At 43.9% G+C, this 26,158-nt stretch overlaps 1 protein-coding gene across 1 annotated transcript in view; it reads right to left on the bottom strand.

Annotated features, from left to right (window-relative positions):
* Positions 1-26,158, bottom strand: part of LOC132383567 (beta/gamma crystallin domain-containing protein 2-like) — a 60,562-nt gene that overhangs the window by 10,504 nt on the left and 23,900 nt on the right. The window contains exons 6-16 of the mRNA XM_059954710.1: positions 23,596-23,735; positions 20,618-20,744; positions 19,976-20,011; positions 17,094-17,230; positions 13,567-13,693; positions 12,365-12,507; positions 10,941-11,067; positions 8,670-8,702; positions 7,210-7,322; positions 5,046-5,175; positions 2,573-2,712 (exon numbers count right to left, since the gene is read on the bottom strand). Of these exons, the coding sequence (XP_059810693.1) occupies positions 2,573-2,712; positions 5,046-5,175; positions 7,210-7,322; positions 8,670-8,702; positions 10,941-11,067; positions 12,365-12,507; positions 13,567-13,693; positions 17,094-17,230; positions 19,976-20,011; positions 20,618-20,744; positions 23,596-23,735 (1,253 nt within the window). The remainder of the gene's footprint in view (positions 1-2,572; positions 2,713-5,045; positions 5,176-7,209; positions 7,323-8,669; positions 8,703-10,940; positions 11,068-12,364; positions 12,508-13,566; positions 13,694-17,093; positions 17,231-19,975; positions 20,012-20,617; positions 20,745-23,595; positions 23,736-26,158) is intronic.

Here is a 26,158-nt window from a genome sequence, read left to right as displayed (position 1 = left end):
AAATAAAAGTCACTGGGACATTTAAAAATTATATTTTCACATTGAATGTTTATTTAACTGACAGCTGGAACTATCCAACCAGTGAAGAAAAAGAATGTTTTTCCAATGGGTGCAAGAAGAGGAGTCAGATTTCTCAGGCAACGAAGGGCTGTACTGCAACGGCAGGACGATGGAAACAGAAAGTCACCTGGTAATAACTGTTAAAACAAAAGCTGTCCAACCAGCACCTGCCCTGAAATGTGAGGCCCATAAATCCAAGCAACTAATCATTTGGAGCAAGGAGTAACGGGTCTGCTTGCAATGTGTGCCCATGGTCGGACACCATCTTGAATAACCATCACGACAACATGTGATAGGGCAAGAACAAGACTGTAAGACACAGGAGCCAGAATTAGATGTCTGGCCCATCAACTCTGCTCTCCATTTCATCATGGCAGGTTTATTTTCCCTCTCAATTCCATTCTCCTGCCTTCTCTCCATAATGTTTGATGCCCTGACTAACCAAGCACCCCTGTTTTAAATAGATTCATTGAGTTGGCTTCCACAGTTATCCATGGCATTGAATGTCACAGATTCTTCACCCTCTCGCTAAAGACATTTATTTATTTATTTAGTCATAAGAGGGGTGGGCGTAATAAGCTGTAGCTTCAGCCTATACTCTTTCGGTCTGTTTTAAAGAATATCTGCTTTTTGTTGTAATTTTGTCCTATGAAATTATAGTTATGAAATCATCATTGTAAATGATGCTTTTTGTTATGTTTATACTGACCGAAATAAATTAATTTCATTGAATTTCATTCATTCATTCGTATTTACTTAGGGATACAGGGCCGAATAGGCCCTTCCAGCTCCTGAAGCCACGCCAGCTAGCAACTCCTGATTTAACCCCTGCCTAATCACAGGACAAATTAAATTGACTAATCACCCTATTAACCAGTACGCCTTTGGACTCTGGGACGAAACTGGAGCACTCTGCCTAAAGAAATTTCTCTTCATTTGCGTTCTAAATGTGTGTCCCTCTAGTCCTAGACTCCCCCACTATAGGAAACATCCTCCCCACATCCACTCAGTGGAGGGCTTTCAATATTTAATAGGTTTCAATCAGATCTCCCCTCATCCTCCTAAACTTGGGCGAGTACAGGCCCAGAGCCATTAAACACTCCACATACATTAACCCCTTCATTGTCAGACACATTCTCGTGAAACTCCTCTGGACTCTCTCCAATGCCTGCACATCCTTTCTTAGATAAGGAGCTCAAAGCTGCTCACAGTACTCTACTAACTACATCACTGTGTTGTCCTTGATGGCCAAGTATATAAGAATAAGAATCAGAATCAGTTTTTTTTTGCTTAAGATGGTTCCAGTGAACATGCTGCCTAGGGCAACATCTCCCATGTGGTCCATGAAACCTTTTCTTGCACTTCTTCCACATTTTTTTCCTTTACACATGTTCCTGGTACAGCTGGAGCCTGTGAGCTACAGTTTGTTGATCGATTAAGCGATCTGACGCTTTACTATCTTGGTGAAGGTTCCAGGAGGTGAGCATCCACGAGGCCCAGAAGCTGAGAGAAGGGGTGCGAGCCCACGATCGACTCCATTTCTTGCCGATTAAAGCATCGAGGAAGATAGGGACATCGAGGGGGAGTATTCAGTGCCATCTGCTGGCTTGTCGCTTGTTGCTACTGGAGAAGAGTATCTGTGTGCGATAGTCTTGGTTGCTGCTGCTGGAGGAATGTGTCTGTGTACAATTGTCTCGCTGCTCCCAAGGGAAGGCCCCTGTGTGTAGGTGGTCCCTCTCTCTCCCAATGCTGTTGGAGGATTATACCAGAGATCTGGTCTACGATTTATGAATTGGACTTTTGCTCATTTGAATTGCTTTATATTCTGTTTTCACCCATTATTCCCTTGTTGCTATCTGCACGACGAGGGGAGTTTGGGATTTGAAAAGAGGGCATGCCCTGGGTGATGGGGGTCCTTAATGATCGATGCTGCTTTTTTAAGGCATCGCTCCTTGAAGATGTCCTGGATATTATGGGGGCTAGTGCCCGTGATGGAGCTAAGTTTACATCTCTCTGCAGCTTATTCTGATCCTGTGCAGGTTACCAAAACCCCCCCAACCCCCATACCAGATACTGATACAGCCATTTAGATGCTCTCCAAAGTAGATCTGTAGAAATTTGCCGGTGTTTTTGGACTCACACCAAATCTCCTCAAATTCCTAATGAAATATAGCTGCTGCAGTGCTTTCTTTGTAATTGCATCTATATGTTGGGTGCAGGATAGATCCTCAGAGATAATAACACACAGGAACTTGAAATCATTCACTTTCTCCACTTCTGATCTTTCGATGAGGACTGGTGTGTGTTCCTTGATCTTACCCTTTCTGAAGCCCACAATCACTTCTTTGGTCTCACTGACGTTGAGTGAAAACGTGAGTTTGTGAGTGTATACGATCAGTAAAGCAGAAATACTCCTTCCTTCACAGTAAAAAAATCACTATGATAGGTTTTGCTATGAGATTTCTCAGTCAGTGTACGAGATTCTGTTCAATAAATTTAGTTTTATACTTACATTCCACCATGAACATGAAGAGACAGAACCTGATTGTTGTAACCATCGGAGGTCAGATTCTTCACCTCCGATTCCAATTCAATCTCCTTTCCTTCAAAGTTCTCCAAACCATGCAAAGTGATTAAAGGCTCGGAGAAAATCTGTTCAATAAAGAGAGTCAGTCAGACACGAGGAAATCTGCAGATGCTGGAAATTCAAACAACACACACAAAATGCAGCAGGCCAGGCAGCATCTATAGGGAGAAGCGCTGTCGACATTTCAGGCCGAGACCCTTCGTCAGTCAGTCTGCCTGCTGATGGACCCCTACTTACTTGACCAGTACTTTCTGTTCCAAACCCACCGCCTTCCAGCACGTTCCTCATGAGACACACATTTTGCAGCTCGAGCATTCCAGAGCTCAGAGTTCAGTCCTGTAAGCAGTCTCTGTACACCCTCCCTGCGGAATGTGTGGGTTTTACCCGACTCCTCTGGTTTCTGCCCACAGTCCCAAGACGTACCAGGTAGGTTAATTGGTCATTGTAAAGTGTCCTGTAATTAGGTTAGGGTTAATCAGTGCTTTGGAGGGGTTGCTGGAAGGGCCTACTACATAATTAATTAATTATGGGAAAACTGAGTGGGGATCAAAGGCAATTTTTCCTCAATAAATTAGCAGTTCCACAGTAATCTCGATATGTCCCATCATCCTTCAAAGGCATGAACTACTTTTTCATTGCCATAATTATTGCCAATTAATGAATCAGGTTATAACCAGCACACAGTTGGATACAAATTTACTGCGTTACATTCTGCCAGAGGTTTTTTCCATGTTCATTTCTTTATCATTCAGACACACACTCAGTGGCCACTTTAGTAGGTACCTCCTACCACTAATAAAGGGGCATCTAAACATTAACGTTCCAGCACGTGGCAACAAAGACTACGTGCACGGGAGTGTTTCAGTTACTGCGCAGCTGTGCACCGAAGCAGCTTCGGGTTAACTGGTCCTGGCATCTTAAAACCCTTCACTTCGGGCAGAGGGGGCTTGCCAGCCACGGGTCAGCAGCTCAACTAGGAGAAGGGAAACTCCGCTGCCTTGTGTCCATAACCACTGGTGGGAAGGCCTCGGGAGCAAAAACTCTGAGGAATAATCCAGAGCTGGGTTCTCTAAGGCAGGCCAGTGTTGAGTTGAACACCGACTGGCAACTCCTGTGACGCTGCTGATGCCAAACTTTATTGGTCTCTGCCATTCCTTTGGATTCATCACCTGTGTGGAGAGGGGGAGCCTGCTACATAGGCCACAGCTTGCTCTCCATATTGTACTGTCCCGGACTGCGTATCATGTAAACTGCTGGGACACAGTATCTATGGCTGACTCCAACCAATAGAAGGCCTCAAAAAAGAGTAAAGGAGATTAGAAAATCCCTTTTACACACAGATAGTGGCTGGAAGTCCTGTGTCTCCCTAAAAGGGCGTTGCAGGCAGATGCTCCTTGAACAATACCAAACTGTACACTGGAAGAGGCATGTCCTACAGGATTAAATGCCAAAGGCGATATTAGACTTTTTTTCATTTAGCCCTGACACAGAGATCCAGGAATAGGCTCAGCATGGGAGAGATGGGCCAAAGTACTTGCATCGTGCTGCAAAACTCCATGGCTCTGTGCAACAGGATTAAAGTTGCCGAGTAGGACGAGGAGTAAGAACAGACAGCTTACTGTTCGGTCCTCAACAAACATTCTCCCTGGATTCCACTGGGAGAGGAACAAGGTTAAAGTAGCGCAGTGGTTTACAGCACAAACCGTAGGACTGGGATTCAATTCCCACTGCTGTCAGTGAGTATGTTGTCCCAGTGACCGCGTGGGTTTCCTCTGGGCACTCTGCTTTCCTCCCACAGTCCAAAGACGTACGGTTAGGGTTAGTGAGTTGTCGGCATGCTACGTTGGCGCTGGACGCGTGGTGACACTCACAGACGGTCCCCAGCACAGTCCTCACAGATTTGATTTGACCCATATGACATACAGTATTTCACTGCATGTTTCGATGTATATGTGCCAAATAAAGCTAATGTTTATCTTCGTTATCTCTCAAGACTAGTCATGCCATGTACACGGTAGCATTAGCAGTGAGCGGGACACTCTCACAGCTCGTAGCTTTGGAGTTTGGAGTTCAATCCCAGTGTCCTCTGTAAGGAGTCGCCGCAGGTGGAATGTGTGGGCTTCTAGCAGGTGCTCCAGTTTCCTCCCACAGTCCAAAGACATACTGGTTGGTAGGTTAATTGGTCGTTGTAAATTGTCCTGTGATTAGGGTAGGGTTAAATCGGGGGTTGTTGGGGGGCAGCACGGCTCAAAGGGCCGGAAGGGCCTATTCTGCACTCTGCAGTATCTCTAAATAAAACTAAAGATATAAATAAATAAAAATCTGACTGAACCAGAAGGACCAGTTGGTTCTGCATTCCAGGGCACAGAGAAATTGCGAGTTAATGTTGGATACTTACATGGGGGATGGTTTTGACACACCGGATGTGCGTGGTCATCCTGCAGCCCATGGATTGGAGGTCTGGGTACTCTCCTTCACTAACCACAAAAACCCTTCCGTTGTAGTCCTGGCCTTCATACAGAGCCCAGCTGAAAAATAAACCTCAGCTGCATCAGTGAGTGCAGACTGGAACACAAGCTTTTAGTTCCCTTCAAGATAGCGCACTAAATTATATATGATTGATCTCCGAGAACATGATGATTTAAGCATAACAGATCCACATTCTTCGGCAAGAACCTCTTTCTATCCCAAGTCTAACTCTAGGAACATAGTCTATCTTCTACTCTTTTACGCTCTTCCCAACCACTCTCTCTCAATCCACATAAATCAGATCCTCCCAAGTGCAAAACTGATTGAATCATTAATGGAATATTTATCTTTACTCCAAGGTTTTGAAATGCAAAGAGAGAAAGGTGTTGCTTCGTTTTACTTCATGTGTTCTAGTTTCTGGTTCGAGTTCTGGTGGCTGTTTTTTGTTATTACTTTTGGGTGATATTTGAATCAGGGCGGCCTGCAGATACTGTACATGAAGCTGAACTTCATTGAAGTATGCCTTTTGATTTTGTGCTTTCACCTTTTGTTGCCTTTTGCACTATTTTTGTGCACGGACAGGTGGGTTTTGATGTTGGATGTTTTTCTTTGAGCAGGTTGGTTCTATGGTTCTTTGTTGTGTGACTGTCTGTGGGGAAGACAAATTTCATACTGCATTCATACTTCAATAATAAATGTACTTTGAATCTTCGAATTTGTATGAATCACGTTCAGACTCAGTTCTTGCCACCACACCTTGACAAGGAAGCCCACACAATTTCAACAGAATGACTTCATGAAGACAGGTTACACAGAATTGGCCTACAATTCCTTGAATGGAGAATATTGACATGCTGATCAAGATGTTTACAGTTATAAATAAATCTGTTTCTTCTAGTGGAGGAGACGAGAATTAATGAGTAGATTGTTAAAATTAGATATCACTCAGGAGACTTCTTCACACAAAGTGCAGTGGAAATCTCGAGCTCTCTCCCTCTGGACAATGAATGCTTCAGGTCATTGACAGCTACCAGAATAAAACTGGAGACATTAATATTAAGCTGCAGTCCTGAGGGCAATTAAGTCACGTAAATAGAGTTGAGCTGCAGGGTAACTATCATTTGCAGAACAGGGTAATCGTTTGTTTAGCCTGCCCCAATTGTAAAATGAGAGCTTGCTGATTGAGGGACGCAGTGCTCCGGGCTTCCGGTGTGGGGAGCCATTGAGCAGCAATGCAGACATTTGCCTCTATAAGGAAATGAGATACAGTATACGATTTCTGGACTTGTCAGAGCTTCCAGCAACTAACTAGTGCGCAGTGTCTGCAGAATGTCCTAAACCCTCTATCACACACATAACATTCCACATCTAGCTTGACAAAAATAGTGCCTCAGTTTCTGACACAATACAGAAGTTCATTGAATAGATCAGAACAGAGCTCCCTCTAAATTGTACGAAGGCACGCGTGCACACATTTTTTGCTACAAGCGCACAAAGCAATTTAAACTGCACACAAAAGGTTGTCACCCTCTATCTCATTGGCATGGTAAGTATATTTCACGATCATACACAATCACATTTCCTTTTTCCTGTTTCTGATGCTGATGGTGTTGACAACATGGAGTTTGTGATGATTTGTCTGCAGATTTTAGACCTGGCTTATTTACACTGTTTTTATTGAAGAAATTATTCAGTGCACACATGGTGCTGTCACCTCAATGGTGCCCATGATGAAGATAACTGTTTACAATCAGGAGTTTTCAATCCTGATTTGTTCTTGAATTCACTTTCCTCGGTCCAGCTGCTATTATTTAAATCTCCTTGTTTGATGAAGGGACAAGTTGATTGTCCTGCTCATTTAGAACTCTGATAACCTGTTTGCGTTATTAGCTCAGGCTTGGAGTAATTCATCAAAGTACTTGAGCATAAACATACAGAGGTGAACATAACAAAAGTCAGACACTTGTAGAAGTTCTTCTGGAATGAAATCTGATCCAATGCATCCAGTATTTATCCTGTACCGACTGGCCCATTCATGAAGCAGGTCCAGGATAGAAAACAGCTCACAACGTATTGACTATTAGTGTTTGTACCTGCCACTTAGGACCCTGCAGGACTGAAGCTTAAACTCTTTTGGAATCCCCATCTTGTTTTCTTCAATTTCTAAGCAGCGTCCATTGAAGTCGTACTCTGAGAAGATCTGGATCTAGGTGGTGAAAGAAAAGAATTTGAAACTTGTTTTCATTGTACCTGCATCAGGACAGAAAGAGGAAGTAAAAGCAGTTGATAACGGCAGAAACCGGCAAAATTAGAACCAAAAAGACAGGCAACGGGTCACAAATTGAATTCTCCTTCCGGTAATTCGGCCCTCCCTTCCTTCACTCTGCTTCTATTCCCCAGTCAGGCCTCTTACCTCTTCTCCTCACCTGCCAATCACCTCCTTCAGCTGCCCCTCCTTCTTCCCTTTCTGTCATGGTCCATCTCCTCTCCTATCAGATTCTTTCTTCTCCAGCCCTTTGCCTTTTCTAGCTATCAGCTCCCAATATCTTACTTCATTCCCCCCACCCACCACACCTAGCTGGCTTCACTGATCACCTTCTAGATTGTACTCCTTCTGGATCGGAAACATTGACTGCTTATTCCCTTCCACAGATCCTGCCTGACTTGCCAAGTTCCTCCAGCATTTTGTGCCTGACTCTGTACCAGTTTGACGACTAATCTCCAATGCAGTCTATTAGGTTTAGCCATCAAAGCAGTGATGCAGGCTGATGTCTTTCTAGGTTTTTACCCCCCATTGTAGCTCACCACAAGATGTGTCAGGATATAAACAACTACTCCCCCCCCCCAACAAACACAAATTAGTCAATGCTAAGGGCTTACAGTAGTGTAGCAGAGCGCAATGCTATAACAGCTTGGGACATCGGAATTTGGCGTTCAATCCCAGAGTCCTCTGTAAGGTGTCTCTATACATCCTCCCCATGGACTGCGTTGGTATTCTCCGGGTGCTCCAGATTCCTCTCACAAAGACACACACCTTTCTTTGGTTAACTGGCCATTGTAAATTGTCCCATGATTAGGTTAGGGTTAAATTGGGGTTGTTGGGAGTTGCTGGGTGGTATAGCTTGAAGGGGCAGAAAGGACTATTCTGCATTGTATCTCATAAATTAAAAAAAACACCTTACAGGTCAAATCTGATGCTTTATTTCAATACCTTTCATCTGCTCCGGTTACTGCCAATAGAAAGTTTCTTTTCATTTTCATCCCCTTGTGATTCTCTGTGCTTCAAACTTTCCCATCAATCATTCTGCTTTGGGTGAGCAATCCCAGCTTTGCTGATCACTGAAGCCTCTCTGCCTCAGTCATTTTCCAGTTAACCCTTCTGTATCCTCCCCAGGGCTAAAGCGTGGTACCCACTACTAGCCTGTATTCCCCGGCTGTATCTCAACCAGCATTCCATGAAGGATAACTTCCTTGCTTTTGTACTCTCAATAAAAACAAATTCATCGTATTTAAAAAATAAACATAACCAGCTTACATGGAGAATAATTCTTACCTTCAGTCTGAACTGCTGACCACTTGACTCCACCTGAACACACAAAAAAACGAGACGGTACCACTCAAAGTCAGTTTGTGTCTTATGCATGATAAATAATACAGAAATCAGTAATGTGGGAATTTGTTGAGATAGGTTTATTGGCAGAGTTTTAATAGTTGTGAGAGTTACCTAACAAATCTAGACCCCACAGTAGTTTAGCAATTAGCATGACGCTATTACAGCTCGGGGTGTCAGAGTTCAGAGCTCAATTCCGAGGTCACCTCTAAGGAGTCTGTACTTCCCTTCTGTGGAATGCTTGGATTTTCTGCAGGTGCTCTGATTTCATCCCACAATCCAAAGATATATCGGTTGGTAGGTTAATTAGTCTTTGTAAATTGCCCCATGATTAGGTTAGGTTTAAAATAGGGGTTGCTGGAAGGGGCAGAAGGGTCCGTTCTGTACTGTATCTCTAAATAAATAAAAGGATTTGTGCCAAGATCAGCAAAGAGATATAATAATTTCACAAGCTAAAGGTGGTGATGAGTCGGCATACTGGAGTGAGAGTGAAAATCTGCCTGAGTGGTGCTATAACAACACCTTCTCACTCAATGTCAGCAAGACCAAGGAGCTGATCGTTGAAATGTTCCCACAACCAATGATCTCACTTTGAGGACTATCACTATTTACTTATATTTGCATTTCCCCAGTTTGTTGCTATCAATACTCTGGTTAATCTTTCATTGATCCTGTTACAGTTACTATTCTAAAAGATTTGCTGGGTGAGCCTGAAGGAAAATGAACCTCAGGTTTTATATGATGATATACATGTACACTGATGATAAAATTTACTTTGAACTTTGATCCTTGAACTTTACCTAATCCTATAATTTGGAAAGTTATTTTTGAATGCTAGAAAAATTCTGCCACTCCATTTGATAAAATCTAATTTGGACACACTGGCTCCTTCAGAACGCTTAGTGTGGTGATAGGCTTGTTCACATCCTTTCACAAGGTCAGTAATTCAGAGTGGACACAATTACCTTTCTGAAGCAGTTTCCATGACCATATACACATTGCTAATACCAAAGGTAACATGCTGCGTCCTATCCACAAAGCTGCTACAGATCCCTGCGAATCCCTGCGACAGGCCACCTCTGGGTATTTCAGGAGATTGCTTACTTTACTGAGATTGGGAAAATGGGCCTGAAGCCTTTCACTGAAACCTGGGAAGCTCTGGTTTATACACATGGTATCCAGGTAATGATTCCATAAGATTGTTATAGCTCATGTGGGGGATTGTGTAGTAAGCTCCCATTATCTATTAAATGCTCCCAATGGCGTGCATCTCAAATAGTTTCTGACAACCATATCCAGCTCCTGGCCTTCACATTTGGCTTAACTACTAAGCCCAGTGGAACCTTTACCGCGGATAGGAGAAGGGGCCAAAGTGAGCTCCTGGCACCTTAAAACTAGTTGCTTTGGACAGGTGGGGCTTATCAGCCACTGTTGGCAGCTGATTTCGGAGAAGAAAAATTCTAATCTCAAACCTCCACTGCCTTGGGGCTGTACCCACTCACGGGAAAGGATTCGTGAGTGGAAGTGAAAAATCCGGACACAAACAAGAGAAAACTTGCTGGAAATCCAAGCAACACACACAAAGTGCTGGAGGAACTCAGCAGGCCAGGCAGCATCTATGGAAACCAGTACAGTCCATGTTTCGGGCTGAAATCCTTCGGCAGGACTGGAGAAAAAATGCTGAGGAGTAGATTTCAAAGGTGGGGGGAAGGGAGAAAGAAATACAAGGTGATAGGTGAAAATTGAAGGGGGAGGGATGAAGTAAAGAGCTGGGAAGTTGATTGGTGGTCGAAGAGTTGAAGGGCAGCAGGGATCACAGAGGGGGAGCAGTGAGAGAGGGTTTCACTGAACTCCCATCGAAGAGAAGAGACTTGGAATCCCCGGAAGAGACTTGGCAATGTAGTAATCTGATCACAAACAAAAGAAAAGTTACAGATGCCGGAAATCCGAGCAACATACGCAAAATGCTGGAGGAACGCAGCAGGCCCGGCCAGAGCTGGAGTCCCTAAGGCAGTCCTATACTGAATTCAAAGCTGACTGGCAAACTGTACCAGTCTTGGGCATTCCTACGTGGAGAGGGTGAGCCTGCTACATGGGCACCAGCTTACCACACTGTCGTACCCTAACTTGTGCATCACATAGACAGCTAGGACGCAACATCCACAGTTGACCCCAACCAATGGAGGGCCTCATCCAGGTGGTTGGTGTACTTACCTGTAAGATAGGTTGCAATGAGCCAATCTGACAGCTCTGGGCACCCCACTCTTGAGGATTCCGGTAAATACCCTTCTCTACGATGTATTGAGCTCCAGAATAGTTGGCGCCCTCATAGGCTACCCAGCTGAAAAAGAAGTGATGAGTTTAGCAGAAACCAAAATGACATTGACACATTCCTGTGAGCTGGGTATTGAAGAATGTTCCTCACAGTTCTAGATACTAAAGGACAGTCTCATTTTCAGACATACTCTCTCAATTCAGTGCTGAGTCCTGTACCCGAGTCTGTCCCGTTACCTGCATACAGATTCTTCAGACATCTTATTGTATTTCTGCCATTTTCTCCCCGAGACATTGAAGGCCAATTGTCTCTTGTTTTTGTCAGGTAGCCAGAATTGACAATGGGTCACAACCCACTCTAAGCCCAAGTTCAACCAATATCAGTCTCACTAGGAATATGACACTCCACAATAAACGGTTGCAAATTTCATTACACCCCTCCAGCACACACAGACCCAAAACACCTGAGATAGATTAGCTCCTGATTATTTACCTGCACTGCACATTCTCTGTAGCTGGTACACTTTATTCTGCATTGTTATTGTTCTCCTTCAATGCACTGTGTAATGATTTGATCTGTGTGAACAATCTGCAAGACTAATGTTTCACTGTATCTCAGTATATGTGACAACGATAAGCCAATTCCATTTCCATTGTCAACAATATTCTGTATTCTGTTTTATTTTCTGTTTTTTGACCTATTTATATATGGGTTGATTTGGCTGGAGAACTCTGCCATGGACGGTCCCAAGCCCGACTGCAGAAGGAGGGGGGCTGGGCATGGGGCTAGCAACCCATCCCTTAAAACCCAGAGCTACAGGTACACCAACAGAAGCTCCAAAGATCTCCTTGCAGGGTGGGGGGAGGGTCTTTGTAGATGGGGACAACCTATTTAAACCCAGGACAGAGGACTTCGGCAAGCTGCTGTTGGCGGCCTACGCCCCAGCAGGGGTGAAGGGCTGAAGAAGAAGGTTTGTTTGCATGGCAGGTAAACAAAAGCTCTTCACTGTATCTCAGTTCATGCAACAATAATAAGCCAATTAATTATTTACGATATAAAAACTGTAGATGCTGGAAATTGGAAATAAAAAAAGCTAATTTCTGCAAACTTTGAGCAGCTCAGGTAGCATTCAGTGACCTGAAAAGCTAAGGCTACTCTTCTCTCCCTACACGCGCTGCCTGCTTCCCGAGGATCTGTCCGTTGAAGCTCAGAACGACTCTGCAACAGTATCCTTCCCTCTGCCACTGGGGGTCAGCAGAGCACACATGTTCAGCTGAAGGAAAGAACAGCAGCTTTTCCGAAATGAAACAGCAATCCTCGTATGGACCTGAACAGTCTGCTCACTGTGCCTGCTGTTACTTACACGCCACTCAGTACATTGATGGACTGTATAATATCCCCAGAATCGGTTGCTTCCATGTCTGCCACTGAATCAACCGCAGTAGTTGAATACTCTCCCTCACAATTATTTTCTGGGTACAAAGTGATCATCGGTTTGGAAAAGTCCTTCAAAACAAAGCACATCAAACAGGGTCACCTTCCAAACATACTTTAACAATGAAGAAGTTATCAACTTGAACTCCCCTGACACCATGATCATACATTTGACAGGGCAGCATTGCTCAGGAACTTACAGGTCCCTCCCTCGGGTTCTTATCCTTTCACTGACAAAGATATTGGAGAATAGTGATTCAAGCTAACAACAAAGGCAACTTTTTAAAGGAAAGAAAAGCTTCCAGAGTGAGTGGATACCACAGACACTGGCAAGCCTCACGTTAAGTTAATTGGCTTTCCCTGTCACGTGTATTTTATTTATTTGTGCCTCGTATGTTAGGAGGCAGTAGTTATCAGCACAAAGTGCCTGTTCCCAGTCCCAATCGCCATACCGAAGCACACACACCACCCCAATCCCTTTGCGTACGTCAATCAGGAGCAGGAATCACGGCTGATTTCCCCCTGCCCCTGGGCCCAGGAGCTCCAGCACCCAATGTTGCTACTTCCAAAAAAATCACACAGCACAGAATTTTTGGCTCATTATATTCTTTGAAATTATACTCCGACTTGTACCACTCCCTTTGCTCTGTTCTTAATATCAGTCTCTTTTAGATCACTCTTTCAGCTCCCACTAGCTCAGAGCAAGTGGTGCAAGCCAGCTTGATTTCAGCATTGAACAGAAGTTTGGATAGGTACATGGATGGTAGGGGTAAGGAGGGTATGGTCTGGGTGCAGCTCAATGGAAGCAGGCAGTTTAAATGGTTCAGCATGGACTAGATGGGCCAAAGGGCCTGTTTCTGTGCTGTACTTTTCTATGACTCTTTGACCTCCCCCCCCCCCCCGGCCGAGACGATCAACTGGAAACCAAGGCTCCCTCGAGGCTGAACTGTTCCACAAGACATAGGAGCACATTAGGTCATTCAGCGCCCTTTTGGAGAGTCCGTTCTGCCGTCCCATTATTGCTGATCTATTACCCCCCTCAACCCCACCGATCCTCAGCAGCAAAAGCACTGCTGCCCCCTGTGTATGGTCAACACCTCCACCACCTTCCGCCACCATCTCAATACTTACCGCCCGGATGACACGCAAGGACTTTAAATCCTCATTGTAGCCACCCCATGACATCCAGTCCGGGTACTCGCCTTCCTCCAACAGATACTGGTGACCTCTGAACCCTTCCTTCGAGTAGCCAACCCAACTGCAACAACATTTTAAAGAACCAATTGTCAGCTTTACATTGTTTTAATGTCAGCAATTAACATCAAGTATTTTCAGGAGGTTGACAGCAGGAAGAAGCTTTGTACCTGTTCTTTCAGAACTTCACAGCCAATGAAACATTCCAGAATTACAGTCACTGTTACACAGTGGAAAGGCAAATGTCAATTTCTTAGCCGGAGTAATTAACAGGTGAAGTCACCCTTTCTACTGTTCTGTGATGTTCAGTGAGCAAGGTTCCTTAAAACTGTCATAGTCGGGGGAGTTAGTGAGGATAAGCTATTAAATGTTCTCAATATTGTGCACATAGCCTCTAACAACCAAGTCCAGCTCCTGGCCTTCACTTGTGGCTTAGCTACTAAGCCCAGTGGAACTGTTTTCACAGACAGGAGAAGGGGAATAGACAGTGTTGCCTTAAAACTAGTTGCTTTGGGAAGATAGGGCTTGTTAGCCACGATTAGCAGCTCATCTAGAAGAACAAAAAATTCTGATCTCAAGCCTCTGCTGCCTTGTAGCTATACCCACTCATGGGGAAGGCTCCAGAGATAAACCCAGAGGAAAAGTCCTGAGCTGGAGTCTCTAAGGCAGTTCAATGCTGACTGGCAACTCCCGTGACACCACTTGGGCTAATTTGTCTTGGTCTCTGCCAATCCTTTTGATTCATCAGCCACGTGGAGAGGGGGAGCCTGCTATGTGGGCAACAGCTTGCTCTCCATTATCATATTGCCCTGGCTTGTGTATCATGTAGTCCGCTAGGATGCAACAACCCAAGCAATGGAGGACCTCACAGTGAGGGAGGAACATTGTCCCAGAAGAGAGACGAGACACTGCAGAATCTGGAGCATCACACAAATACTGGATTAACTCTTCGGGTGAGGGAGCATCTATGGTGGGCATCAGGTGAGGTGTAGCGCCCTGGTTAAGATTTACTGCTACTGTTGTAGGGTATTTAATTTAATGGCATTCTGTCGAAGCAGTATGTTCTGCTGGTAGTGCTTGGGTTATCATTGAAGATAAGGGGTTGTGATGTTCATGCTTAGGAACGTAGTGTCAAACAACCAGGATGGTGGAATTGGGAGAAGGTTTTAGAGAATGCCAGTCGGAGAGTTTTTTTGATGGACACTGACATGGACAAGAGATGGAGAAAAAAAGCTTGAGAGAACTGGTCATAGGATTTGATCCAATGGGAATGTGCAACTCGATGGAGTCCAAGAGGGAAATCCTACTGATGATTGACGAATAGGAGTTGGTGCCATCAATACATCGGACACACCAGCTGTTGGAAGACTTGACCTCCACGTTTGACTGTTTAGTTATGATGAGCCCTTTTGTTTAATTCTTTTTTAATAACGGTTGGATTAAGTTAGCATTTATAAATATACTTTATAATTATGCACAGTGTACAATCTGTTACTTCTGGCTGATGGACAGCTGCTTAGGAGCTGTTTACACAGTATTCACACAGATTGGGGTTCGGGTGGTCGAGACATTCCAACTTCCCAGTTTTGGTGGGACACAAGTCATATCGACCCGCGACGTACAGAGCCTGGGAAAGGTGGTTTTCTCATGGCTGAGTCTGGTGAGGGACTAATGGGCTGCATCTCTAGAGATGCCTGGTAAAAGGGGTTTCAGAGGTTTCCGGTTAAGACCTTTCATCTGGACTGAAAACTAAAGGGGATTTAAAGGTAGAGAGGAGGAGTGAAGCAAAAACTTCTGATGCCATTCCCACTCCCCCATCCTTTATCTACCTACCATCCCCTCACCTGGATCCACCTACCACCCACCAGCTCTTGCTCCACTGCTTCCCTGTATCTTTTTACACTGGCTCCCCGCCCCCTGTATCTCAGTCCAGATGAAGGGTCCCACCCAAAATGATGACTGTCCGTTTTCGTCCATTAGGGCTGTTTAGAACATAAAATAGCACAGCACAGTACAGGCCCTTCGGCCTACAATGTTGTGCCGACCCTCAAACCCTGCCTCCCATATAACCCCCCCCACCTTAAATTCCTCCATATACCTATTTGACCCGTAGAGTTCCTCCACCATTTGTTGTGTTTCTTCAGAAAACATGAGAAATCAGTCCAGCTGTTTGTTCAATCATTTATGATAAACAGCAGGGCCAGGGGTGTCACAGTTTGCTTCATTTGAAAGGCAATATTGCCAGCAATACAGCACTCTGTGGCTGCGTCAGCGGAGATTTTGAACCACTCATCCTTTGAGTTATAGCCAAGACTGCTAAGCACAGGGACACATTTGGCATTCAGTGCAAGAATGCCTCAGACTGGTGAAAACCCTCCACTAGGCCAAGAACACAATGATTTCTTGCCTGCTTGGCAGCCGACTGCCCAGTAAGTAGCTCCTGAATCAGAATCGGAATCACATTTATTATCAGTGACATACAGTATGTCGTGAAATTTGTTGTTCTGTGGCAAGACAAATGTTACAAGAAAGCTACAAAAATAGTTTACAATAATCAAAATCAGAATAAGAATCAGTATCAGGATTAACATCTCTGGCAAGTGTCATGAAATTTGTTGTCTTGGCAGTAGTGCAGTCCAATACATAATAAAAACTGTAAATTACTCTGTATATATGTATACTAAAAAGTTAAATCAAATAAGCAGAGCAAAAAGAGGAATAAAAAAATTGTGAGGTGGTATTCATGGGTTCAATGTCCATTCAGAAATCAGATGGCAGAGGGGAAGAAGCTGTTCCTGAATCGCTGAGTGTGTGTCTTCCTCCTCCTTGACGTTAGCAATGAGAACCAGACATGTTCTGGGTAATGGGGGTCCTCAGTGCTGGATGCCGCCTTTTTGAGGCATTGCAGTTTGAAGATGTCCTGGATGCTGGGGGAGCTAGTGCCCATGATGGAGCTGATTGAGTTTACAACTTTCTGCATCTCGATCCTGTGCAGTGCCCCGTACCCACCCATACCAGACAGCGAGGCAGCCAGCTCCTATACAATTTAATATTAGGTATAGATTTGAGACGGAAGTAATTTGAGAAGCGGCCGTGTCCTAGATGGTGAGGGTCCATAATGATGGATAGCGCCTTCTTGAAGATGTCCTTGATGGTGAGGAGACTTGTGACCATGATGGAGCTGGCTGCATCTATAGCCTTCTACATCCTCTTTTCTATCCTGAGCATTGGAGCCTCGTCAGCAACCAGACGGAATGATGGAGCATAGTCCTCCCTCAGCAGCTCTCCTTCACCCATCCCTGTACAGCAGGGGTTCCCAGTCATGCACCCCTACTGTTAACTGACGCCTGTGGACGCCAGGTCAGGAAGCCCTGCTCTAAAGGATCAGTGGTGAGGAAGCTGCATTGAAGAGCAACTTTACTGTTTTTGCTACTTTAACAAATTTCTTGTGGCCAGGTACTTACATTCCTCCATGCACTTTGATAGAGCCTGCATTGGAGAGGGGTGCCCCATTGCTGGGGTAACGGGAAAGGAAGTCTGAGGAATCTCCACGCACGTCTCTGTTTCTTCCCACGTAATAAGCCTTCTCAAAGATGGAGAGCTGAAAGAAAGAAGAGCGGCCTTTTACAAATCAGGAACCTGGGATACAGGAAGAGAGCCCACCGGGAAGGAAAGAGCGTACGTTACAACAGAATCATTAACTTGGGCACATGCAATCCGCCATCTGAACACCATGGTGTTCTCATGGTGCCTCGTTAGCTCTGAGGGCAGGAATATCCAGAAAACAAGCATTCAAATTCTACATTACAAGCTTGGGAATGCTGCGACAATTTAAAAAACTAATTAACATTTTCTTTAAGGCAAAAAGTTCTTAGCACTGAGGTTGGTTGGACCTGGAACGTGCTGCCATGAGTAATGATGGAAGCAGGTACAATAGCAACATTTTGCGGCATTTAGAGAGGCAGGGAATTGAGGGATATAGGCCATGTGCATGCAGAAGGAATTAGTTTTGTTTGACATAGTGGATACAGACGTTAGGCCAAAGGGCTTGTTACTGTGCTGTAGTGTTTTATGTTCCATGTTCTCACGGGTAAAAGTGACCATTAAACCATAAATACACATCTGATTCAATAACTGCCTTCTAATTTTGAACCTATTTATCCCCAAGACGACAACAACCTTGTTGTGGTTTGTGTGCTTCCAATGACCTGGAGAGCTATGTTGCCTGGATTCAGGGCTTCATGCTCAGGCTCTTGGTGGGGCCACCCATGGCAAACAGCTCCAGGGGTAGAGGCCAGACTGTGAGTGGTCCACCAGTCCTCTAGGATCGAGGGAGGGCTCGGCTCAGGGCTAGCATCCCTGACCGGTAAAAGAAAATTGTTATGGAAACAGCAATGAAGTGTCCCGCTCCATCTGAATGTGACGGTATTCCTGAATCTCCACCTGGAACCTGCATGACAGACTGTGGTGAAAACCGACTACTGACATGATGAAAGAAGCCTTGTGCACCACCAGTGATGGAGGACCTTCATTGCTTCCTTAAATGCCACCAGCATAACGGGCAGTAGAGAGGCCCACATCAATGTGATTGAATCACAACTGGCATCCTAGGTGCTCTTTTGACTTCTCTCACAGGAGACACATGTTGTTCATCAGGGCAGAATTTAGTAGCCATCACTCACTGCATTTGAACAGCAGATAATTTGGTGCTGGGCACCCAGGGTCATTTACAGAATGAGAAAGTTATTACAAGACTGAAAAGAGCAGTCAACCCTTGTCTAAAGTCACCTCCTAACACAACAAGCCACTCAATCCAGACCAAGAAACAACAGCACATTTCCTTCCTTGAAAAGACATTGAATCCATAAACACGACCTCACTACTTTTTTAATGTTTATTTTGGCACCACTTGTTTAATTTAACTATTTAATATATATACTTGTTGTAATCCACTTTTCTTTTTCTCTCTATTACTATGTATTGCAATGTACTGCTACTACCAAGACAACAAATTTCACGACATATGCTGGTGATATTAAACCTGATTCTGACTCTGATAGCATGCCACCCATCTCATTGTTATCATTAATAAAACTAACTTTTTATTCTGGGGTAAAACACACAAAATGCTGGAGGAACTCAGCAGGTCATGCATTATCTATGGAGTGGAATGAAGAGTTAATGTTCCATCAGGATTCGGATTTTGGATTTGATTTCATTAGTTGAACTTAAACTTCCTATTTGCCCTGCTGGGATTCAAACTTATATATCTGGTCCAAGTACCTGAATTATTAGCTCAGAAACATAACTATACTAAGCTAGACCGTTTATTACCATATTCTGCTACCGCTCATAAAAAGTCTGGAAAACTGAAGTAAACTTTCAAAATGAAAAAGTAAAAAGAAGTAAGCAACTAAAGTAACCACAAAAATATTGTCCATTGAAAAGACACACAGTCCATCAGTGTTAATGCAGAATGAAACTCTGCTACCTTGGCTGAATGTACATGTGATTGCAAACCTACTTTGATGCGGTTGGCCCTTACACTCCCTCTGATGATGTCTAGCCAGATCTTCAGAAGTATCAATCATCTTCTGTTGCTATGGTATCCATTCAAAGTTCAAAGTAGATTTTATTATCTAAGTATATGTATGTCACCATATACAACCCTGAGATTCATTTTCCTGTGGGCATACTCAACAAATCTATAGAATAGTAACTATAACGGGATCAATGAAAGATCAACCAGAGAGCTACCAAAAGATAACAAACTGTGTAAATGCAAATATAAATTCATAGGAATAAATAATGAGAACGCGAGATGAAGAGTCCTTGAAAGTGAGCCCATTGGTTGTGGGAATATCTCAGTGATGGGGTAAGTGAAGTTGAATGAAGTTATCACCTTTGGTTCAATAACCTGATGGTCGAGGGGTAATCACTGCTCCTCAACCTGGTGATGTCCGTTCCAAAGGTCCTGTACTTTCTTATTCTCATCAGGGCAGAACAAGCAATAAGTGTCGGCTTTACCAGGTGGGAGAACAGGGTGAGAAGAAAGCAGAGAAAAAGTGAAACTATTTTCTCCGGCAACATTTTATAGGAATGGAATAAAGGTGAGAAATCTGGAAATCTCCTTCTTCAGGACTGAGAATAAAGGTGAGAAGCCAGAGTAAGAAGGTGGTGGGGTTAGAAAGGAGTACAAGGCAGTAGGTGATAGGTGAAACTGGGAGAGGGTGAAGGTAGGGCTTTAACATTTTAAAGGATTTCATTTGCAAAAATGCAGAAATCTTCTTTACCTGATGTAGCTCAATGTTATCTATTGCCAGTAAAATAAATGAAGACTTCATACCTTTGGTTCGTATGGCCTCTCCACTCTGGGTCCACTCTGCAAATATATCAGTAATAATATTTAACCACATGGTCTGCAAATGAAGACACTGTATTTATTTATTCATTTATTTAGTTATCGAGATATAGCATGGAAAAGGCTCTTCAAGCTGCGCTGCCCAGCAATTCCCCAATTTAATCCTAGCCTAATCACGGGACAATTTACAAAGATCAATTAACCTACCAACAGGTACATACTTAGACTGTGGGAGGAAACTGGAGGAAACCCATGGGGACACGGGGAGATCGTACCAACTCCTTACGGGCATGGGTGGGAATTGAAATTCTCACAACAGTGAGAATCAAACTCCAATTGCCTGCGCTGGGAAGTATTGCAGTAGATGCTACACTACGATGCCATGCCTGCATCAGCCCATCTATTCATGCTAACTGGCTGAGTTTTATGCCATTCTCCACAGCCTTGCAGATCTTTCCTCTTCAGGTACTTATCCAGTTCACCTTTGAAAGTGCTTATTGAACCAGTTCCCAGCACTGTGAATGGCATTGGTGAGCTTTAAAACCTGACCTAACCCCTCACTGCACAGGAATGGTTACCCCCCGATTTCCCGCTACTTTGATTTTATTGCTGCACGAGTTTGTGTACCATTTGTAGGGGTAGCAGTGACCCCACTTGTGCTCTCTCCGCTCCCCATTCCTGCAGTGTGCGATAGCCACCTACTTCCAAGGCACACAGCTGCCCTTCAAAGAAAGGTTCAGAGTAAACCAGCCACCTGCAGAGATAAAGACGCGTTAGTTTCAATCTTTTAAACAGACTTTAAAATTCTCATCCTTGTGCTCAAAATCCCCCCGTGTCTCTTTCCTCTTTCTACTTTGTAACCACCATGCCTACAACCCCCTAAAATCTTGGAGTTCCTTCAGCTTCAGCCTTTTGTGTTTGCCTGATGCCCATTACTCCGCTGTTTGGTCAGCTGGGCCAAAATCTTCCTTTGTGACTTGTTAATTCAGATTCAGATTCATTTATTGATCACATGTACATTGAAACACACAGTGAAATGCATTGTTTGTGTTAACAACCGATGCAACCCACAGCTTTGCCAATCTTTCTTCTTCAAGTATTTATCCGATTCACCTTTGAAAGTTCTTATTGAACCAGCTCCCAGCAGCCTCTGAGACAGGGAAAGGAGCTGAACAGCTCACTGTGAATGGAGTTGATGAGCTTTAAAACTCGACCTATCCTTTACTTCACAGGAATGATTACCCCTTTGTTTCCTGCTAGTTCTATTTTTATGTTCCACAATTTTGCTCGCTCTCCACAATCTCTGCTCCTCTCTCAGGGCACCGGAGCCTTTTAATGTTCCGTTGTTTGAACAATTTAAACGGCAGCCCAGATAGATTGAAAAGACAGAGCATTGGCTTGTTCTGCACAATGGTCATTTCCATGGTGCTGCTATGGAGACTGCCCCAGCTGCCGTGCCACAAGCACAATGAACTGATAAGCGAGGCTTTCGGCCTACTCCAGGCAGCTCTGGGGTTTGCATCCAAGAACTCAATTTTGGTTTGGAATTTTATTGTTCACTTCAATTGGTTGCATGATTTGCATTTTTTTGCGCCTCGACTGTTGGAATTTTATTTTTTATTTTTATTCTTTTATTTTCTTTAAATGGGTTATTTCAGGATTCCTGCTTTGTGGCTACCTGTGAGCAAGCAAATCTCAAGGTTGTCTAATTTATACGTTCTTGAATCTTCAATCAATGCTCAGTGGAACACTCCGAACACAACAAGGTAGAAAACAAACAAAAGCAAAACAAACCCCTTTCTTCCATTCCATCCACCCTCTCACAAATCTACACAGTCCTTTAACCCCAGGACAGGCCATCTTCAGTCTCTTGCTGGCTCATGGATTTGCAGACATTGGGTTTTGATTTTCCCAGTGGGCTTGTAGCAATTCCCCGACGGTAGCTTAACAAACCTTCTCCACAACCCTTTGGGATGTTACTTCGGGTTCTATATAATTTCAAGTTTCATGTTGCCCCCACCCACTGACCCTTTTCTCTCCCTTCCTGAAAACATCAGATGTTTCTCAGTTAACTGCACATGCATTGACTGCCCTCTAATAGCCTATGTACTCCTATGGGAACCTGTGCAGTGTGCATTGACCCTGGAACAAGCGAGGCTGAGGCCTGATCCTGTCTTCACTAGTTGTGTATTAGTATTCTGGAACACTTACAGCAGTGCTGAGGTCAACCCTGACATCTTTGCTATGGGGAGAGCAGTTTCGATCTCAGGATATTTCTGCTCAGCACTGTTAGGGAGCACTCTGGAGTTACGTGAATATAGCCGATATTAATTCAAACAAGAACCCTAACCAAATCACAGGACAATCTACAGTGACCAATTAACCTATCAACTGGTGTGTCTTTGGACAGTGGGGGGAAACCGGAACACCCAGAGGAAACCCACAGGATCAAGGGGAGAACATGCAAACTCCTTACAGGACAGTGGGGTGAATTGAACCTGGGTCGCTGGTATGGTAAATCATTGTGCTGACCACTATACTATCGTGTCACCCTACCATGGAAATCCAAGGAAGCTTGCAATTAGTGTATCTCAGCCAAGGTATTTGAACATTCATCTCTCACTGCAGGTATGCAATTCAAAGGAAGCATTGCCAACCCAAAGTATTGAAATAAACAATATCTTTGTGACTCAAGATTGTATTGAACCCCCTGCTGTTACCATTGATCTTCAGGGTGTAGGAATGTGATGTACTTTGAGCTTGTGGGACTCAACTGAGAAAGTCTGATTGTCGGGGAGGAATAAAGACTTTCATATCCACAGCATCTTCAATTTCTTCAGTGACTTAGTGTGGTGAACTACATATACCTGTCTGGCCATGCCCTCTGCTGACTACTCCTGTGGCTCCTCCCACAGACCCCTGTATAAAGGCGATTGGAGGCACTGCTCCTCCCTCAGTCTCCAGGATGTTGTGGGGTGGGCTCTTGCTGCTGACGGTGCTTTCTTCCAGCGAATAAAAGCCTATCTCGACTCACGTCTCCGAGAGTTATTGATGGTGCATCACTTAGTCAAAGTACTGTCAATGGCTACAAATTTTCCCAAATTCTGCTCTGACTCTCCCACCTTAACTTAAACAGAAGCTTCCAGAATTCAAGTGAACGCCAACCCTCAACTAACACATCTAAAGTAAATCATATTGAGAACATGGAAATCTACAGCACATTAAAGGCCCTTAGGCCCATGATGATGTGCCGACCATGTAACCTACTCGAGAAACTGCCCAGAATTACCCTACAGCATAGCCCATTATTTTACTAAGCTCCATGTACCTACCTAAGAGACTCTTAAAAGACCACATTCTATCCCTCTCTACTAGTTGCCGGCCGTGCATTCTACACACACCCACCACTCTCTGTGTGAAAAGCTTACCCCTGATATCCCCTCTGTACCTACTTCCAAACACCTTAAAACTGTGCCTCCTGGTGTTAGCCATTTCAGCCCTGGGAGAAAGCCTCTGACTATCCACACGATCAATGCTTCTCAGCATCTTATACACCTCTATCAGGTCACCCCTCATCCTCCGTCGCTCCAGGGGTGGGGACTTACAATCCAGAGTTCACGATGATGGACGTGGTTTTTGGTGGATAGCCAAATATTCGGATATCCTCAGATGCACTGTTAAATGACAGCTTCTTCCCCTCTCCATTGGAATCTGGGAACAAGGATATTTGCGGTATGGTGTAGTCCTGAAACACAACAATAGGTTTATCATGGAATTGTTCAAATTCATGAATAGTAATGAATACTGAATATTTTCACAGAACAGTATCTCACAGGAACAGGCCCTTCTGCCCACAATGTTGTGCTGATTTAAATTAGTTATCAAAACTAATTCCTACTGCCTACACAATGTCCTTATCCCTCCATTTTCCTCACACTCATGTGCCTATCTAAACGTCCCTTAAAAGTCCCTCAGGTATCTGCCTCTGCCACCAGCCTACAGTGCAGTCCAGGCACCTATCACTCTCTGGAAAACATTTGTCCCTCAGATCTCCTTTGAAATTACCCCCTCTGGTTCGTTGGGTCTTACTTTGGTAGGAATGATTCTGATTTATATATTGCCAAAGGTCTACCTCAGCCCCACCAGACTGACTGTCACTCAGTTAGATGATGAGTGAAGTGTCCTAACCCACTTATCCACCTCGATTCCAGAACCTGACTTTCTTCCTTGGAAAATTTATATCAATTTCGGTTTAGAAAGTTTCAATGGGGATCCAGTCTCAATTACCTTAAGAAAGGGGAATCCCAGATTTCCAAAAGCATTTTTGTGAAAATGTATTTAAGACCATAAGAGTGTGATTCCCAATGGGGGCAGTTGCATGTCCTAAAGGGGTGTTAGGGGAAATGGAAGTCTTTGCGGGGGGTGTTCAAGATTCTTGGTGGGGTGCGTGGTAAGCTGCACCCTAACTCGAGGCACAAGACCTGACCGACCGTCAGTAGAGCAGGCACTTCCGAAAAAAAGGATGAGGCACTGGGACACAGGAAGAACCATAGCTCTGCAGGCGGTGAGCACTCATTGTCACAGCGCATCTGAATCTCTGCAATCTCATCCAACCCTACCAACCAAACAGACGTTATTGGGGATGCATAAATTAGCAGCCAGGGTGCCCAATAATTCCCTTTGCCTTGCAGCCTGGAATGAGATGCAATTTAACAGTTGGTAAGTCAAGTACACCCTCTCAACTTTCTCTACAGATACACAGAAAACAGGCCGTGCAATGGTACAACGCTGGCTGGAAACAAACAGTGACTTTGCTGACCCAGAGGATTCCCCTTGTGTTCAAAGTGACCTTCAGTCAAGAACCATCTTTGCGGATTATGAGACCTTATGTGATTGGTCAGTCGTACTAATTGGCATAGCCTAAAAGTAACTTGCCAAACACCAGCTCAATCCTGACTAACATTCAGGTGCCAATCTGAATCCTGGTCAATGTAATATTTGCAATTGTGATCATCTTCATCTTTGCCTCGCCGTTACTTTGCACAACGCTACCATCATTCCATTTGTGCCAACTCGCTGGCGTCATCAACATCCAATAGGTATTCCTTGTTTGTGTTAATTTTTAATTTTAACTTAACCCTGTTAATGATGGATAAATATGTACAGTGAGACCTCTATGAGCCTGAAGGTGGTGAAGCCTTGAATTCTAATCCTGCTAAGAAACAGAAGCTACAGAAAGTGCATCAATACAATGTTACATACCAGAGATATGGTTTTATTCTGTTCCCATCAGATCAGTGACACCCATGTGTCTTATTTGTAATACTGTACTGTCTAATGAAGCCATGAAACCATCAAGATTGCAGGAACACTTCTGTAAAAGACACCTTGGATAGGCTACTTATGGTATTACTCAGTTCCAGAAGATGAAAGCAGCATTTGAAAAGTGTTGAACACGCGAATCATTTGCCAAGAGAGCTAAAAATGACCTTGATAGTGGTCTCATTGCTTCTTATAACATTTCCAAAATGATAGCAAAGTGTGGAAAATAACATACGATTGCTGAAAGATTAATAACGTCTGCTGTATCAGAAGTGCTCAATGAGGATCAATCTACAATGAGCTCAAAATATATATTGAGGATAAAAGTATTCTGATTAGGAACATGATTTCTTGTGCAACAGATAGAGCACCATATGTGACAGGTCACCATGCTGGTTTAGTGGCACTTGTGAGAAAAGAAATTCCAAATCTGTTTGCAATCCATTGTGTAATTCATTGCCAACTTCTCACAGCCAAAAACCTCAGCCAGTGACGTAACTTTTCAAGCATGACTCATGTTATATCTGCTATCAACAAAATTAAAGCTCATCCATTAAAAAGCAGAATATTTCACCAGTTTTGCCAAGATAGCAATGAAGCGTTTGAACACTTGCTTCTGCAAGTGTGTTGGCTGTCAAAAGGCTATTGCTTAAAACATTTCTTTGATCTTTTTTACACTGTGGCTGAATTTTTGCTCGAAGTCGACGAGCTTGGGAAACAAGATTGAACTTCTACACGGAAACATGGCATACCTGTATGACAAAATGAACATTCTAACTATGAAACTGCAGGGTGAGAATTTCAATTTAATCCAGGCAAAAAGTGCAGTATCCACTTTTATCGGAA

Source organism: Hypanus sabinus, chromosome 30 (genome assembly GCF_030144855.1).
Source record: "Hypanus sabinus isolate sHypSab1 chromosome 30, sHypSab1.hap1, whole genome shotgun sequence".
Classification (NCBI taxonomy): Eukaryota; Metazoa; Chordata; class Chondrichthyes; order Myliobatiformes; family Dasyatidae; genus Hypanus; species Hypanus sabinus.
The sequence above is the reverse complement of the archived record's forward strand: the minus strand, read 5'-3'. Positions and strand labels throughout refer to the sequence as shown.